We start from the raw sequence: 19,244 nt of genomic DNA, 5'->3' as shown, positions 1-19,244 counted from the left end.
GCTACCGCCTCCTTCAGGCAGGCGGAGGCGACAGGGACGCTGAGAAGATGCCCATGGCTGGCGGGATCTCGCCCGGGGACAGGAATTGGGGGCGGAGCGCGGACCCGGAGCTGGTCCGTCAGGCGGGAGTGGGGCAGGTGCGGTGGCGGAAGTGCGGGGACGCGATCGGAGCTGAGCCGTCTAGGAAGCCTCTGTCGCGGGTTCACCATCCCCGAGCAACTGCCGAGCCTCAGCCTGACCGCGGCGACTAGGGCTCGGGCGCCGGCGAGATGCCTCTGTTCACTGCCAACCCCTTCGAGCAAGACGTGGGTAAGTGCTGGGTCCTGGGCCCAGGCCACAGACTGCTGTTTGTCGTGCTAGAAAGTGGGCGGTGGCGATTCCGGGGACTGGAAAGACTAGCAAAGATAGAGAAGGGGGCGGCGCCGCCGCCTGGCAGCCGGGAGTTTTTAGGGGGCAATCTCTGCGCGTCGCTAGCAGCGAAGGGGGTGGCTCCAGCCCACCTGAGGTTGGGGACCCCGGAAGAGGGCCGTTACCCTCGCCAGGCTCAGGAATAGGGAGGAGCCTGGGGCTCACTGGAGACTGCACTAATTAAGCAATTGCGGAGTAGATGACACAAACTTCTACCTTCCTCTAGAGCTGGGCTATTCTTGTGTCCCCTCCCCTTCCATCGTCCTTCCCCACCGGCGCTTAGGAGATGATGCAGCAGTGGAGACCCTGCTGTCTAAGGCAACTCAAGACTTCACCTTGACTCCCCCTCCCCCAATTCAATAGGAAGAACCCATTTCACCTCGCTTAAATACAAATGCATCCAAGCCCCGATAGCACGGCTTCAAGATTTATTTACGGTAGTTGGAAGTGTTGGTCTATCCAAGGATGGCGCAGATGCTACGAGGTGATCTTAGGCAATGAAAGGAAAACCCTAGAGTCTCAAAACAGTACAGAACAACTGATATTTTATTTGCTGGGAGTCGTTTAAGACTGCTGATGCCTCAGTGACTATGGTTTGGGGCATTAGAAAAACAGTGAAAACGAGCTGGTTTAATAAACATTTTTATAGCGGTAAGTACCTTACTAGGTAGTTAGAGTTTTAGGATTTTAGTAGAATGAAAAAACACATGGCTGAAAATTGCCAGAGTCATACAGAATACTGCACATCATAGCGGTGAGCCACCTGTTTCATAGTTACAGTTTTCTAATTATGAGGAAAGTCTGGAAGCGCCCTGTTTTGGTATATTATGTGATCCCAAGAGTGTGTTCAAAAGTCTAATATGATGTATAAGTCCCTTCCACCCCCAAAATGTAAAAAGTTTTATATCTTAAAGATAGCCTTCAAATATGTGTGTCTGTAATTTCATTCAACTTTTCTCTTGGTAATTTAACATAGGTGACTAGTGTAAATCTGGGAAGCATCACGATGAGGCTCACAGCCTCCGCTTTTGGAACACATAATGATGTCTTCTTTTGTTGCAGTGAGACTTGCACCTTTCTTTGCTGTTGTGAAGACTTTCAGTTTGTCATAGTGGGGGGAAAAAAGCAAAAGAGAAAATAGAGTAAGACAAATGATTTTCAAACTTAAAAACTGTGGGACTCTTCAAGGGAGATCTTGCCTGCAAGCCCATTGTTTTCTTATTGAAAACTTTCCCGGTAGAAAAGCCAAGTTGCTCTGCCTGTTTTGCTTTTCTAAACCTCACCCTCAGTGGATCCTGAGGTCCCTGCATGGTTTAGTGGAGCACAGTCTGATACCACTGTAGGAAAAGAGGCACTGCTGTTCAGACAAAAAGCAAAGCAAAACAAAAAACCAACTGTGTATAGGTTATTTCATGGGCAGTGCCACCAACCAAAACTTCAAGTGCTTATTTGTTAATTCAGGTATCACAAATCAGTATCCAAAAGGCAGTTTAAAGGTGAAACAGAGTTTGATTATAACTTCTTTTAGACAAGTGGTTAGAATTAATAGAAAAAGTCGTGTGAAATCCTAAGGAGTTCAGATTGGCCTTAAACTTCTATCATAGAAGAAAAATTATATATTGCATTTTTCAAAACCTAAAGCCTCTTTTAATTTGAAATACAGTAGTTAAGTAATATGACAAGCAAGTCATTATTTAACTTGAGATGTCTGCAGGAATGTTCCTGTGCGATGTCACTGCCCCTTTCACCTACTCTTTGATTCAGTCAGATTTTTATTACCTTGTTTTTTTTTGTTTGGTCATAGCTTTGTTTACCGTTCACTCAGCAAACAGGCATTGAGTGATTACTGTGCATCAGACATCGTGTTAAATTCTGGGGACCCAAATTTAGTAAGTAGACCGAGTTCCCTGAAGGACACATAACGCATAAAAAGATAACTGTAATATAGGGTGATTAATACAAGACTAGAAATACATGAGATACTTTTTATTCTCCTTTATTTAAAATATCTTCCATAATGAGAAGACAAGGACCTTCAGGCAGACACTTTATCTGTAAAGGTGTTGACATGATCCTCTCTCTCTCCCTCTCTTCCTCTCTCTCTCTCCCCCTCTCTCCCTCTCTCCCTCCCTCTCCACTTTCTTGAGGGCATTTTTACCTGCAGGAAGTAATCACCTCTTACTGTATGTATGGTATGGTCATTTCATAATTAACTTTAAAGTTGAAACTACATTCATTGGTCAGTACAGGGTCTCACCAGAGGGTGAACAGTCTTCCTGACATCATTCATGTGGGGAAGAAATCCTTGTCTTGGACCCTGAGACCTTGAGAAAAGGCTGTAGTGAGTCAGGATGTCTGGGAAGGCCCTCGTGATTTGATAATGGTGTATGACTTGTTAGATGGAAGCGGGCCAAAGGCTAGGAGGTAAGGAACTCTGGCAAGTTCCTTTTTTTTCTCGGAGTCAGAACCTACAAATCCTGAAGTGTATGCTAGGTATGGGAGCCTTAGAGCTCTTTAAATATTTAGTGGATTTCTTCTAATCTGGGTTCATTGTTTGCTTTGTTGAATAAAATTCCTTTGAAGCTGTGCTGAGAAAAAAAAAAAAATCCACACACACCCCTCCTCACCCCAGTCCTGAGTCTTATCTTTTAAGTGTGAGTTTCATGAGGTGGAGCCTGGTTGGGGCAACCTTTTTAAAGGAGATTCCAAGGAGAAAGTGAAACATGGGGGCAGAACCCAATAGGAAGATTTAGTGATAGTATTAAAAGGGCAAGTCATTTCCTTATATTCTGTATCAGTTTTTCCAGTCTCATGACATTGGTTCCCAAGTCATGACATGTTTGTTCTGCTCTCTAACTCCAGTTCTTACTTGCATATCTTTTTCCTCCTTACTCAAGCTAGGCAGTCTTTCTTCCAGTTTCTGCCTCTGTGCCATTTACTATTCACTGATAGATTTTTGCTTTTTTCAACAACCCTTGGTATCTGCTTCTCTAAAAATAAACATGCTTGTGTCCTACAAAGCTGAGCTCAGGTTCTACCTCTACAAAACTTTTCTGACAAAGTGGATTGAAGTATGAACTTTTATCTTAGAAGGAGTCTTTTCCAAGTGAAATTTGAATACATGTATTGCTGAGTCTTTGCCTTGTCATGTGCGGGGGTTTTGGTCATGGAATCTTTTCTCCAGTGAAATTTTACAAGAAACCCTAATATAAAAATAGATATTGATAGCACTTTGATAATAAAAATTTACTTTATGCACTTAAATTTATAACATGTACGTACTTATTAAGGCAATTCCTGAACATATGAGGTTGTTATAATCTTTTCAAAAAAATTAAAATTAAAAAAAATTTGGTTATAGATGAAAATGACTGTCAGTTTTTTCCTATACTTTTCTTTTGTTTACAGAATACTAATACCTAGTCCTAATTAAAATAGTTACAAATTTTAATTACTTCATAATTTTTTAAACTATGAAATATTTTTAGCATAAAGTACAGAATATGACATACTCATTTCCTGTCAGCTCTGTCAAGTCCTAACATTTTGCCACACTTTCTTTTTTTTAAGAAAACATTCAAGATACAGTTGAAATTATTACCTGTATTTGGTGGCTACCTCATATTGTTCTTTTCCCCCTCTTCTCAAGAGTTAAATACTCTCTAAAAAAATATAAACTCTTAAGTATATCTATTTTATATCTAAAAAGATATAAAATCTTGTAATATATACTGTACATACAAATATATGTATTGTCTTGCATGTTTTAAAAAAATTGGGGAGGGGAGTTAGGTTTATTTATTTATATTTATTTATTTATTTTTAAATGGAGGTACTGGGGATTGAATCCAGGACCTGATGCATGCTAACCATGTGCTCTACCACTGAGCTATACCCTCCCACCTTGTCTTGAATGTTTTTTAACTTCATAAAAATAATATCATTCTTTGCAGTCATTTGCAACTTGTACTCAGCATTTTCTGTGAGAGTTATTCATATTGATGTTTGTAGCTCTAGTTTATTAATTTTAAGAGCTATGTGGTATTCCACTGTATGAATATACCCCACTTAAAAAAAATCCATTCTCCTATTAATGGACATTAAGTTTTTTCCAGTTTTTTTTGCTGTTACAGACAACATTGCAGCGAAAATTCTTATCTATATTTTCTTGTTCACAAGAGCAGGAGATTTTCCAGGGATTTTATCTTGAAGAGGAATTCTTTATTAAAAGTGTATAGCAGTACAGCGTTGCAGAATACTAGATAATACATAATTGTCCTTCCACGTGTTTGTGGGAGATTTTACTCCTACCAGCAGTGGAAGTGAAATCCCTATTATTCCACATTCTAACACTGGGTATTGTTAGATTTTAAAATGTATGCCAATTTGATGGGTGTAAAATAGAACATTGTTTTCATTTCATTTCAGCTTCATTGCAGTTGAGCATTTTTTCATGTTCTTTTGATCAGTTTGGCTTCTGTTTCTATAAATTGCCTGCTCATTACGCTTATGTACTTACTGCTGTTCTGTTGGATTTTATTTTCTTATTGACTTTTAGAGTTCCATATACATTCTCTACTAATCTTTCATGGCTTATGTGAATTGCAAAATATATGCCAGTTCATTGCTTCTTTTTGTTTCTGATGCCTTTTATTGTTAAGAAAATTGAAGTTTGATTTAGTAATATTGTCTTTCTCCCTTGATTTTATTTTTCTTGTTCAAGAAAAGCCTTCTCTCTACTCTGAGTCGATAAGGATCTTGTCATGTCTTCTGAAAGTTTTATTAAAGTGTTGATTTTCACAGTTAAGTCTTTAATCCACCTGGCTCTGGTCTTTGTGTGGGTCTAAGGAGGGATTTGATTGGATAGTCAATTGTCTAATCACCATTTATTGAATTGTCTATCCTTCCGCCACTAGTTTGCAGCACTTTCTCCTTCATGTGGTAAATACCTTTCCTTGTACAAGGCCTGTGTCTGTGTTTTCTGTTCTTCTGCCCTGTTCTCTTCATCTGTCCTGCACACCACACTCTTGACGTCAGTGGCCTATCTTATAGGCGGTAGGGCGAGCTCCCCTGTCTTGTTTTTCTCCATTTTGATAGTTTTAGCTGTTTTGGGTCTTTGTTCTTTCATGTAGGTTTATTATCAGATTAGTAAAATCATAAAAGGGAATTTCTTTTAGGATTTGAGAAAAGACATAGTTTATATTTTTTCTTCATATAAACATGATGTTGATAGATAATAATAGACTTTTTTATTTCCTCATAATAACATTTAGCTCTAAGCTTACTTAGGTTATATAGTTGATTCTTGAACAACTTGGGGGTTGAAGTGCCCACCCCCTGCGCGGTTGAAAATCCACATATAACTTTTGACTTGCCCAAAACTTTACTGATAGATGGCAGTTTTTCCATCCTCTTACTTTCAGTCTATGTATGGCCTTCACCCTAAAGTAGGTCTCTTGTAGGCATCACATTGTAGGCTCTTGTTTTACTGTCCAGTCTGCCACTCTGTGTCTTTTGATTGGAGCATTCAGTCCATTGACATTTATTGTAATTATTGAGAGATGTGGATTTATTGCCATCTTAAACTTTGTTTTCCAGTTGATCTTGTATTTCTCCTTTGTTCCTTTTTCATTTTTCCTTTTTTGTGGCTTGATAATTTTCTTTTGTATTAGCTTGATTTCTTTTCTTTCATATTAATTTTCACAACTCCTCACTCAAGTATGACAGCCATTTTAATCTCCATTTTACAGATGAGAAAAAGAACATGGATTCAGATTTGAGTCAGAGCTGAAGTGGGCTACCTAGCGACCTTAAGCTAGTATGTACATTTCAGAGTTGAGAGTAGAGAAGGTGGTTCTTCAGTGTTTAATGGGTGATGGGTGTACTCCACATGTGCATAATGATTTCCTCAGTCTGCAGGGGTCGTGTGATCACCTGCCCAACCTGACTGATTTTGATTCTTCATCTGTGATATTTTGGCATGTTAGTGGCTACTTTGGAGACTCATTTTTCCTTTTCCTTTTCCCCAGTATTAGTAAGTGTCTTGCCCGTGAAGCTTCCAGGTAGGGATATTAAAATAGAAACTACTTACTACGTTTATACTTCTGCCCTGTTCATTAATGTAAGGATGTTTGTAGAAATGAGCATGCCCTTTTTTTTGAAGTTGGGAGCGGATGTGGCTCTCAACTAACAGGAATATAGAGGGCATCTTAAGCCAAGAAGAAAATGAACTTCTGGGAGTTTGAAGGCTGGCCTTAGACCTTTTACCTTTTTAATGGATGATTTACAATACTAAAAGGCAGCAAAAGATGACTTTGATTCTTTGATTTGTTTGTTTTTCCTTCTTCCTATCTGCCCAACTCTCAGCTCTTCCTAGTCCCCCCACAAATGTTAGTGGAGACATGTGAAATGAAAAAAAAGTGGCAGTCACTCTTCTGTATTCCACCAGAGCAAAAAACTCTTAAATATGTGTATTGCATTATTAGATGATGTAGTAAATGGAGTTAAACATCGCTTTCTTTCTGATTCTTACCTTATAAACAAACAAGAGTTGATCTTGCATTTGTCCTATTCAGTATGTGTAAAAATGTTCATACATAGAGAAACTGAAAACTCATTTGTTGGGAAGAGTTAACTTAGCAGTTTTGAACAAAAATTGCATCAAGAGACAATTTAATAGAAAATAACACCCTGAGCCAGACTGCCTAAATTGAAATCCCTAGGATTTTACTACTTCCTAGCTATATGATCTTGTGCTCTTCACTTTTCTGTGTCTCAGTTACTTCATCTATAAAATAAGGAATCTTCATTGGATTCAGTGGAGGTAGTTTAGCATATATAAAATGCTTTGAGACTCTTATTATTGTCTTTTTTAATTGAATTATTATCCATCATTCATTACTGAGAGCTCTAAGTAGCTTTTCATTTTAGGAGATAACAAGCAGTATATTAAAGTAGAATTCATATTACTGCTTTCCCCAGAGTAAACTGAAGATTTACATCAATAAGAATTTTACCCAAACAAATTGAAAAATTAAATGAGGAGGAGGATTAAAAGAAAATGTATGTTAAACCCAAGTACTCTAAAATGTTAAGTATGGTTGTTGTCATTGGAGTCAGAGAAGCAATTTGAGGTATTGGGCATTTAAATATTTTAATCTAAATTTAATTACACAAGAATTCTGTGGTCTAGAATTTAATAGCAAATATCTATTATTTTAATAGTGTAAACATGTATGATTTATAAACTAGAAAAATTGTTGTTCTGTGTTTTCAAATAATTATTTAGTTTATAATGAACCGGTACAAAGAAACAACATTTTTATAACTTCAGTAAAAGCTGTCACCTGTGATTTTCTGTTAGATATCAAAATGAATTCTTCTTACTTATTTGCTTTCCATTTTCTAGTTTATTTCTGCTTTAAAAATTTTTTTTGCCAGTTTTCCTCTATAATTTTAAGGTATATAAGTAATTGTTTTTTTAAAATTAATACATAGAAAGCAGTTTTTATTTTAAGATCTAAGCATTACTTTAGTCATGTCCCAAGAGATTATATAGTATCCTAAATATAATAATATTTTATATTGCCTTCTGTTATAGTCCTAATTATATATGTATTGTGATTGTTATTTCCATGTGATTAGGCATTACATTTGGTCTAATACAAATACATTGTATTCAGAGAGCACTCTGAGTATATTGTCCTAAATTATTTCTAGTTTTTGGTAGTTTTGTACACATCTGAGGAAATATTTAAACTCTACTTTAACGTACAGTATTCACTTTACATAATTCCAGTATGCATGAATTTAGTTACCATGTGTTAAATAACACCAGTTCCCCCCGAACAAGCCTGTGATACTCTGAGCATAGAACCCAGCCAAGCATGCTTAAATTTTTTTTTAAGCATGCTTAGATTTTGAACTGTAGAACTGTAAGCTAATAATGGATGGTGTTTTGAACCACCAGTTTGCAGTAATTTGTTTCATAGCAAGTTTTAAAAAACTAATATATTGAGACTCTGTTCAGTTTTCTTAAATCTTTTTTCCTCCTTTCTTCAAAGTTGATAACTTTTATTGACTTTTTGTTATGTTCACTAATTCTTTTACTGTAATCTTCAATCTCCTTTAATCCCATCTAGTGAAGTGCTTTAGTTGAGATGTTGTATGTTTCAGTTCTGGATATTCCATTTTTATGGTTTCCATTTCTCTGCTGAGGACTCACCATCTACTTACTTATTATGACCATCTTTTGCTTTAAGTTCTTGAAAAATATCTGATACCTGCTTTCAAGTACTTTTTTTTTGGCTAATTCTCATATTTGGATTATGCTGTCTTTTATTGATTACTTTTATCTTGAATGTGGGACACTTTTTTGCACAGTTAGTGATTTTTTTATATAATACTGGTCATTGTAGTTATTATTTTTAGAGGCTAGATTATGTTGTCTTCCTTTAAAGAGTGTTTGGTTTTGTCCTGTCAGGTAATTTTATTATTGGAGGATCTTTTAGTTTTTTGTCAGTGTTAATTTTCTTTGTGAGGTAGGCCTATTTTAATATTGTACTAAGTTGTACAGTGCCTTTACTCCTATGTGTAGTAGCCTTTTGTGGGGTTTCAACTGAATGTCTAAATGTTCTCTTCACTCTAGTTGGGTGGAGTATTAGTCTGCCTGGTCTGCTGTAGAACAATACCATAGATTAGGTAGCTAAGCAGCAGAAATTTGTTTTTGCACAGATCTGGCGACTGGAAGTCCAAGATAAAGGTCCTAGCAGTGTTGGTGTCTGGTGAGGGCTCTCCCCTTGGGTTGCGGATGGCTGCCTTCTTACTGTGTCCTCACATGACTTCATTTTTGTGCGTGTGAGGAAAGATAGCAAGCTCTCAGATGTCTCTTCTTATAAGGAAGCTAATCCTATTGGATCAGGGCTCTGTCCTTATCATCCTAGGTGATCTGTTAGACCTCATAGAGCTTCACCCTCTGTGTATATATGTTTGTAGGTGGAGGTGAGGGGTGTGTATAGCACAGCCCTTGACCAGCAAGGACCCACGGTAAATCCTTGTGCTCAGAAATCTGATCTCTGTTGCCCAGCTTCTTTATTTGGGCTAGTCCCCCTTGTGTTGGGACAGGAAATTTTCCAGGCAGAATACTGGGGCATCATGAAGTGTGCACTGCTTGTTATTTCCTGATCACAGTTGCCTTGTATATTTTGGCTTGTTTTATACTTGTTTTTGATAGGTTAGCAAATTTGGTACCAGATACTCTGTCATGGTTGAAAACTGACCAGTCATGAGTTTTTATTTCCAAATGGAGTAGGAGGAACTTTAAAGATCTCTTTTTGGCATTCTTGTTTTATATAATTTTTAAAAATTACTGATGGAGCCTATTTTATTAAAAGTTTTATGGGTAGACTTGAATTCTTTTTAGTGCTATGTGTTGAACATAATGGACTATGTAGAGGGTGAGTCTTTTTGTTCCTTATAGGTATTTATGGACTGATTCTTTATGATATTGTTAGAATCTTTCTGAAGTATTTCATTGTATATTTGAGGGTCTCTATATACAGTAATCAAAACCTGGTGATGAAATGTTATGACTTACACCCACCAAAACCCTGGAAATTTAGCACTTAGGCCCCAGGTGGCTCTTTTAACTCTCTCCCCCTCTATGCATTTGACACAGGATAATGTGAGATATGGCCCCAACACTGGGCAAAGTGACATGCTATAAAAGAGTAGTTCCTTAATTATAATATTTAAAAATTTTCCAGGAGTTTAAAACACTCAAGTACATAATTTAACTGTTATATAGTTCTCCTGAAAAATGAAATCCTTTTTGGCAGGCCATTATAAAGTCTTTAGATTTTACACTTTTTAAAAAGAGTAATTGTGAGTCCTTTATTTGTAGAAAGTAAACTATGCTGGATAGAGTACTTAAATCAGGACTTTTCCATTTTCTGTGAAAATTAGATCAGGTAAAAAAATTCTGTCTAGATACTTTTGAAATGGTTGGAAGGGTTTTCAGGAATATTGAATAGGCTTCACATTTAATTATGTAACACATGGCCAAAATTGAAAAAATAACCGTTAAAAGTTGAGTTCTAGTAGGAATAGGTAGGTTATCAGATGGTCCAAAATCAGACTCAGTTGCACCTTACAGGGGCAGAGGTGAGTGATTTTGGGTGTATGTGTTCGTACTCATACACATGTGTACCGACAAAATTTGGTAATTGATGATACTGGCTTCTCAGATCAAAGAGGAAAGGATAGATTCTTAGATATTGGAACTACTGCAGATAATCTGTAAAAATACTTTTCTATCCCTCACTCACACCATGTGCCAAATGAAATTCCAAAAACACTAAAGATATACCTATAAAATAAAAACTATATGTAGAAAAATATATGGGTGAATATTTAATCTCAGGTAGTTAAAACAGTGCAAAATGATATTAAAAAAAGAGTGATCAGCCTATACAACAAAAACAAAACCCCATCATAAGCAGAGAGAAAAGTTGAGCATGAAACTGGCAAGTCATATGTAATATGTGTGATTTGCTCTTCAGACTCAAGGTATAAAGTTAGTCATCTACGTATCACTGTACAGGAAGACCTTTGCTTCCCTCTTGAGGCAGTCCCTTCCCCACTTACCCTGCCTCACTGTTGAGACTCCCAGAGGTATTGTCATTCCTCTTTAGTAAACAAGCAGAGAACTAGAACCTCCCTCTTAAGCTCCTGAGTGCTATTGCCTTTTGTTGCCACATGGTGTTGCTATTGAAGTTTGATCCTCTGCAGCCCCTTGGATATTCATCCGCTCAGCGGTGAAGTTTTTGGCTGCTCCAAAAGTTTGCACAGACTTCTTAGGGCCATATTAAGCATCATAAAAGCTGTTAGAGTTCTAATACTCAGAAGCTCTGCTATTGTTTCCCATCTTACAGCCATTGTACTAGGGTAACAGGGTATGAAGTAGCAACCAACATCATTCATTCATTCATTGAACAAATATTTACTCAGCATCTGTTATGTATACCTAAAACTGACTTCTATACTGGAAATAATAGTGAACAAAATAACCCCCCCCCCAAATTTCTGCCATAAGGAGCCTAAGTTCCTTCTGAGGGTTGGGGGAAAGGAGGGTAGCATTGGCAGAGACAGAGAATAGACAAAATTAAGTGCTTATACTGTGACACATCTAACAGAAAGGCCTATGCATGAAATCCTGACTTCTTCTAATTATTTTGTATTTATTCTTTGTGGGACGTCAATATGAATGATACCAGTAAGTGTAACAAAGAAGAGAGGCTGAGTACTTGATGGATGTAAAACTACAATTTGCTGATAACATCTCACGAGCTCATATAGGCACTTTGTGGCCACTCTGTATATAGTGGTATATCATGCAACTACTTAAAAAGTTGGTATAGATACATATTTATGAACCTGGAGCATATATTTATTTCCACATTAGGATAAATGGAAATACAGGTTAGGAAAGAATACACTTAGTATGATCATAGTATTATTGGAAAGTACTTTTTCTCTACCTCTGAGATTTCTTTCCTGAGCAGGGAGTTCTATTAGTGTCACCCAAGTCTGTGCCTGCATCTTTATTCATTCTATCCCTGGTGTAAGGACTTATCTGATTGATAAATTTGGAAGTAATTGGCCCTACTGATGCCTTCTGTCAATGTAGGAGCTAGCTAGTCTTTCCACACCATTGAGTGATTTCTTATCTACTTCTCCATGGAATACGTTGTGCAGGGGTGAGCCCCTGCAGGGAGAGGTCTTAATGCTAATGCAGGTCCACCTCTGGGGTTAACTATTTGCAAGCCCATTTGTCCAGCACATCTAGAGCTTCTATTAGTAAAGACAGTATATTTTACTCTTTGTATTCTCAACTTGTTCATAACTTGGCAGGGAAGTGGTTATCATTTTTGCGGTGCTTTCTTTGGACACCTCATACTTATAATCTTAATAAAAATATGTTTAAAACTAAATAAAACAAGATTTTTTTTCATATACATGTATAGAAGAAAGTCTGGAAAAATATGCATCATAGTTTTCCAAGAGGTTTGTAGAATTAGAAGATTTTTTTCTCTTTTTTTTTTTATTTCTGTACTTTTGAATTCACTGGAATTATTAGCTATGTAATTGAGAAATAGTTATACATTTTAAATCTCTGAAAAATACAGCCTAGTCTGAGTTTCCCTATAGAAGAATTAGTCATTTTTGTACAAGGGAAGAAGCTGGACTGAGTGGATATGTTTCCACCTACATAGCTTAGTGCTTGAGTTTAGAACTTATGATAGGCAAAAATACATTACTTTTCTAAAAACTCTGACTTGTCATTTCATCACACATTTCATAATAATTGCCTTTTATCTTTAAATTGTGTTAGGCAATTTGCATGGTTTTTGAAAGTGTATTACAGCATTTAATTGAGGTCAACTAGATTTGGTATTTTTCTTTTCCTACTTGCAAAGTATGTTTGCAAAAGCCTGTTTATTTTTTGGCTTTTTATTATTCCTTGCCTTAAAAAAACAAACAAACACTACTTTAGATTCCTACCATTCTTCCTGTGTATCACAGTGATAAGCTTATATGTATTTAGTACTTAGGTTCGGCTGTATTTGAAATTATAGGATATATTTATTAAAAGGGGAAAAGACATAAAATGTTTTTAAAGTAATCATTTTTATATCGTTACCCATCTATACTAGTAAAGAAAAATTGTATTTTCTCTCTTGATACTGAAATTGTAAAAGTTAGAGTAAGAATGTTACATAATTAAGTCATTATAGTTTGATCATGCTTTTTAAAAATTTACCTTTTAAATTTTTAAATTAACAATATTAATTTTTCTAACCCAAGAGCATGGGATATCTTTCTATTTGTGTTATCTTCAGTTTCTCTCATCAGTGTCTTACAATTTTCTCAATACAAATCTTCTACCTCCTTGGCCTAATTTATTCCTAGGATTTTTATTCCTTTTGATGCAGTTGTAAATGGCATTCTTTTCTTAATTTCTCTTCCTGATAGTTTGCTGTTAGTGTATAGAAATATAACAAATAATATGCTGTGTGCAAAAAGTGACAGTCTTACTTCTTCCTTTCCAGTTTGGATTCCTTTTATTTCTTTTTCTTGTCTGATTGCTGTGGGTAGGACTTCCAGTACTGTGTTCAATGAAAGTGACAAGAGTGGGCATCTTTGAGTATAATGTTTGCTCTGGGTTTGTCACATATGGCCTTTATTACATTGAGGTATGTCTCCTCTATACCCACTTTATTGAGCCTTTTTATTGCAAATGGATTTTGAATTTGTGTTCTTTGCTTTTTTTTTTTTTTTTTTTTGTCTTGTACTTAATTTTTAGTCTCATGCCATTGTGGTCACAGAAGATACTTGTATGATTTCATTCTTCTTAAACTGACTGAGAGTTGTTCGATGCCCTAGCATGTGATCTCTCCTGGAGAATGTTCCATGTGCACTTGAAAAGAATGTGTATTCTGCTGTTTTTGGATGAAATGTTCTCTATATATCTATTCCATCTGCTCTACTATGTCATTTAGGCCAGTTCCTTTATTGATTTTCTGTCTGGATGATCTGTCCATTGATGTAAGTGGGGTGATAAAGTTCTTTACTATTATTATATTACTGTCAGTTTCTCCCTTTGTGTTTGTTAATATTTGCTTTATGTATTTAAGTGCTTGTATGTTGTGTGTATACTTTAACAATTGTTGTATCTTCTTGTTGGATTGATCCCTCTATCATTAAGCAATGTCCTTTTTTGTCTCGTTACAGTCTTTGTTTTAAAGTCTATTTTGTCTGAGTATCACTATCCTAGTTTTCTTTTTGTCTCTATTTGCACGGAATACCTTTTTCCACCCCTCACTTTCAGTCTGTGTGTCTCTTTGGACCTGAAGTGAGTTGCTTGTATGCAGCATATAAATGAGTCTTATTTTTTTATTCTGCCACCCTATGTCTTTTGATTGGGGCATTTAGTCCCTTTATGTTTAATTATTGATAGGTATGTACTTACTGCTATTTTGTGAATTGTTTCTGGTTGTTACTGTAGTTTTTTGTTCCTTTTTCTCTTGCTCTCTTCCTTTATGATTTGATGACCATCTTTAGTGTTATATTTGGATTCCTTTCTCTTTTTGGTATGTGTATCTATTGTAGGTTTCTGGTTTGTGGTTAGAATGAGGTTTATAAAAAACAGCACATATATACACACACACACACACACACACACACACACACACACACACACACGGTTATTTTAAGCTGATGATTTCTCAAGTTCGAAAACATTCTAACCACTCTGCACTTCCCTACACACGTTTAATTTTTTATGTCATATTTTACAATGTTTTTTTTTTTGTATCCCTTAGTTACTCTTGTAGGTATAGATGAATTTACTACTTTTGTCTTTTAACCTTCCTACTGCCTTTATAAGTAGTTAATCTTCTATCTATTTTGTATGTCTGCCTTTACCAGTAAGGTTTCTCCTTTCATAATTTTCATATTTCTAGTTGTGGCCTTTTCTGCTTAGAGAAGTCCCTTTAACATTTCTTATAAAGCTACTTTAGTGGTGCAGAGCTCTTTTATTTTTGCTTGTTTGTGAAAGTATTTTTTCCTTCAAATCTGAGTGATACCTTTGCTGGGTAGATTATTCTTGTTTGCAGGTTTTTTTCCTTTCATCACTTTGAAAATATTGTACCACATTCTTCTGGCCTGCAGAGTTTCTGCCAAGAAGTCAGCTAAGTCTTATAGGAGTTCTCCTGTGTGTAACTGGTTGCATTTCTTTTGCTGGTTTTATGTCTTTCTTGGTATTTATTCTTATGTAAGACATGCTAATTTTTGTGTATGATTGTCTCTTACAGAAAAGGCCACAAATGAGTACAACACTACAGAAGACTGGAGTCTCATTATGGACATATGTGACAAAGTTGGAAGCACTCCTAATGGGTAAGATGCCCAGTCATGCCCAGTGAATGTCTAGGAGCCTAATAATCTGTGGCTCTTTTCCTGATGTAACTTTGAAAGAAAAATGGGATTTTTACTATTTCCTTTTGGAGTGAAGATATGCTGGTGGCTAGATTTATGTAAATAACCCTATCCTAAAAAACAAATGGAAAAAAATTAACTGAAAACTTGAAATGTTAACATGCATACTTAAAGCTTTGCTATAATAGGGACATGTGTTAACAATGAATAGACTTAATTATTTAGGGAATTCCCTTATGACTTAGACATGTTTAATAATGAAGTAGATAAATATAATAATATAATACATAATATACTGAAAAGACCTTTCAATAATGAATAGGTAAATGTAATAACATCATAACGAAGAAAGTGAATATAAATAGGGTGCTTTGGGGATAGAATGGGACAATCAAGCTAAATTAATTATACTCCAGAAGTTTAGAAGGCTGATGAAAGCATTTGTTTTAACATAACAGCCTTTCAAAGTGCATTCATGCATTTTTATACTTAAATGTTTTAAGAGTATATATCTTGCTAGTTTCTTTTTCCCCAAGATAAGAATTTGCTGTCTGAAAGCTAAGTCTAGCTTGAAGAAATGAAAAGGTAATTTATATGATACTGTTCTCTTGGGTTGACTGATCTTTTTTGAAATTGTTTGGCTCTTGATTTGGGAATTTACAACCTTTACAACAAGTTTTTTTTTGTTGCTGTTGTTGTTATTTTGTTTGCTTTTTTAAAGTTCTACATGTCTGTGAGCAAAAGACTGTAAGATCATTTTATAGATTTATTCCCCTAATGAAGTGAAGTTTGCAGGATTTTACTCTTAAATTTAAAGTATTCAGTAGTAGAATACCTTATCTTTTTAAGGCTTGACTTGAAATTCTGAATAAATATTTAACCTTCTTCATTTTTTTCTTTAGAGCAAAAGATTGCCTTAAAGCCATAATGAAAAGGGTAAATCATAAGGTTCCTCATGTTGCTCTACAGGCGTTAACTGTAAGTGAAAGTCCCATTATTATTTGGTTCAAATTTTAAATGTGTATTTGTTTCAGTAAAGTAAGATAATATCTCAACATTTGTATATTGATTTTTATTTTAATTAATAGCTTCTTGGAGCTTGTGTGGCAAACTGTGGAAAGGTATTTCATTTAGAAGTATGTTCCCGTGATTTTGCAACAGAAGTACGTGCTGTGATAAAAAATAAGGTAAATTTTTAAAAGAGAAGAAATTTAAGTCATTAAAAAATACATATACTGTGTTATTTTAATTATACATAGCATATATAAGTGATAATAGCTAATCTTTACTGAGGGTTAATAAGCAGTCACTGCTTTAAGCATTTTATATATGCTATCTTGTCTAATGCTCTTAACAACCCTTAGAAGTAGATCGACTTGTCATTCCTATTTTATAGATGCAGAAACTGAGGCTTAGAGAGAAGTTACATAACTTGTCCAAGGTTACACAGCTACTACAAGTGGCATAGCTGAGGTTCAGATCCAGATTTCTGTGACTCCAGAGTCCAAACTGACCACCATTCTGTCCTGACTCCCATTAGAGATGATGAGCAAAGAGGGCCTTTATTTTAGAGCAGGGTGGGGAGGGTCTTCATGATAGGGTTGTGGTTATTGATTTGTTTGTGATAGAAGCTCTGAAGCACTATTCTTATGCTATTAGTGGCAAAATCTCGGAATTTTAGTTTGGTTGATATAACAAGCTTAATCTAATATTGAGAATATTAAGAAAACATAAAAGAAATAACCTCTGAATGTAAAAGATTTATCATTACATAAGATGTAAAAATTGATGTTTAAAAGAGATAATTTTCCAAGAAACAACTATATTTTAAAATGTAAATAGGCATTTATCAACTGCTCATCTAGGCTAAGGATTAGTGGACTTTTGTTGATGTTCATATAATTAAAGAGAATTTTGGTGATAATTCTCTTTGTTAAATAATTCAGGTACTTATTTTGACCATTTTTTTTTCTTTGCCTTTTCTTTAAAAGGCTCATCCTAAAGTATGTGAAAAACTGAAATCTTTAATGGTGGAGTGGTCAGAAGAATTTCAGAAGGACCCTCAGTTTAGTCTAATATCTGCAACTATTAAATCTATGAAAGAAGAAGGAATTACTTTTCCTTCATCAAGTTCTCAGGTGAGAGATTCATTCAGACTCATGGTTGACCTTATAGTATTTTGAAGGTATATACCTTATGCAAAAGTTGGGCATGGTCTATCTTAATAATCATTACCTACCTCTACTCTACAAGTGTCTGTCTAGCATAGTGCCTTATATTTAGGAGACATTGTAATTGTTGAGTGAATTACTTCTACAAATGAGAACTTTGAAAAGTGAATCAGCCATAAATACTCTGTTTAATGTTACTGTAAGTCTAGAGTCATGCAAAAGGCATAGATGTGTGAGAGAGCCCTTATGTTCAAGAAATTTATAGTCAATTTGAAAGGTAGCTAAATATGTGTGAAAATAACTAAATTATAAGTGACAAATATGGATGAGGGGTACAAAGCCTAGAAACCAGGAGGGAGAGGTAACTACAGACCAGGATGATGAAGAGTAGAAGTTTTAGACTGGAATGTGTTTCAGTACGTAGAGAGGAGTAAGAGGTCATCAAGGGAAGAATGACATGAACCAATTCCACTTACAGTGAAACTATAAGACATAAAATTTCTTTGGGGACAGAGGGGATTGCTTTAGTAGGACAGTGTGGAGGCAGGGATAATGAGTCACAGAGTAAGTTGTTTAAGTCTGTGGGAGAAAAACACTGTGTCTTGGGTTTTGCTCTCAGTGCCTCATGTTTTCCAATTAACGTTAGGATATGGACTAAGGGAAGAGACTAAGAGGAATACTACATGTGTATATATGTGTGTGTGTGTGTGTGTGTATATATATATATATATATATATATATATATATATATATTATTTATTTATTTATTTATTTAGACTATAGACTGAAGAAACAAAAAGAACCTTTATAGCTTACTAGGCCTCAGGGTTCAAAGTAGAATTTTGAGATGAAAATCTTATAAGTAATAAAAAGCTAGCATTTTCCTGCTCTGTCCTTTCTGCAGGTCATTCTCAAAAATCTGTGTTAAAGAAATGGTTGATGGTTCAGAATCCTGGACACCTCTGTCTTCCATGCCTTTAAATTTAAACATGACCTTCCTTAGTCCTCTGCTGTGCCTGAAGAGCCACCACCATTCAGACACAAAGAGTAGCAGAAGGGGGCTTAATGTGTATTCCTAGAGCTGCACCCGTTGTCTGCGTCCTCCCTCCTCTTCTCTTCAGTAATTATCATGGCTTCTTGCTGCTATTTCTTGGGGAGTCTCCACCCGAAGCAGTATAGCACCTCTCACTGAATAAGAAACCTTGGACCACTGAGATCAGGAAGTGCAGTCAGGAAAGATTCATATTTAAGTACTTTCTGTATGCTAAGTTCTATGTCAGATACTAAGATTTATGCAAAATGTAAGCCAGTTTGTGCCCTTTGTGAGTTTATAATGTTTTCTTGAAAATTCTGATGTTTTATTTTAGTATTTGAAAACAGTTACTTAAAATTATCATAAAGACCTTTACTTTTAAGTGAAACTCATTAGTTATATCAATTTCTTTTTAATTAGCATGTGCAATTAATTACAAAGCTTGTGTTTGCTTTGAAAGGGTAGTTGTGTTCACTTTATTCATACATTTACAGACTGTCTCAGCTGCTGCCAAGAATGGTACATCATCAAACAAAAACAAAGAAGATGAGGACATAGCTAAAGGTAAAGAAAGGATCAAGCATGGGTAATTTAGTGTTGCTTAAAACATCCTTGCCAGAACAATTTATTGAAAT

The 19,244-nt window shown here is 35.6% G+C and overlaps 1 protein-coding gene across 2 annotated transcripts in view; it reads left to right on the top strand.

Annotated features, from left to right (window-relative positions):
• Nucleotide 1: 1 nt before the first annotated feature.
• Nucleotides 2-19,244, top strand: part of STAM2 (signal transducing adaptor molecule 2) — a 42,901-nt gene continuing 23,658 nt past the window's right edge. The window contains exons 1-6 of one of the 2 annotated variants that reach the window (XM_032479433.1): nucleotides 2-309; nucleotides 15,282-15,366; nucleotides 16,308-16,383; nucleotides 16,494-16,592; nucleotides 17,397-17,543; nucleotides 19,104-19,173. In XM_032479433.1, the coding sequence (XP_032335324.1) occupies nucleotides 270-309; nucleotides 15,282-15,366; nucleotides 16,308-16,383; nucleotides 16,494-16,592; nucleotides 17,397-17,543; nucleotides 19,104-19,173 (517 nt within the window). In that variant the 5' untranslated portion in view covers nucleotides 2-269. The remainder of the gene's footprint in view (nucleotides 310-15,281; nucleotides 15,367-16,307; nucleotides 16,384-16,493; nucleotides 16,593-17,396; nucleotides 17,544-19,103; nucleotides 19,174-19,244) is intronic. The other variant, XM_006179046.3, reaches the window with a different exon arrangement.

Source organism: Camelus ferus, chromosome 5 (genome assembly GCF_009834535.1).
Source record: "Camelus ferus isolate YT-003-E chromosome 5, BCGSAC_Cfer_1.0, whole genome shotgun sequence".
In the NCBI taxonomy this organism is placed as follows: domain Eukaryota; kingdom Metazoa; phylum Chordata; class Mammalia; order Artiodactyla; family Camelidae; genus Camelus; species Camelus ferus.
Note: the sequence above shows the minus strand (reverse complement) of the source record. Positions and strands in the feature narration are given on the sequence as shown.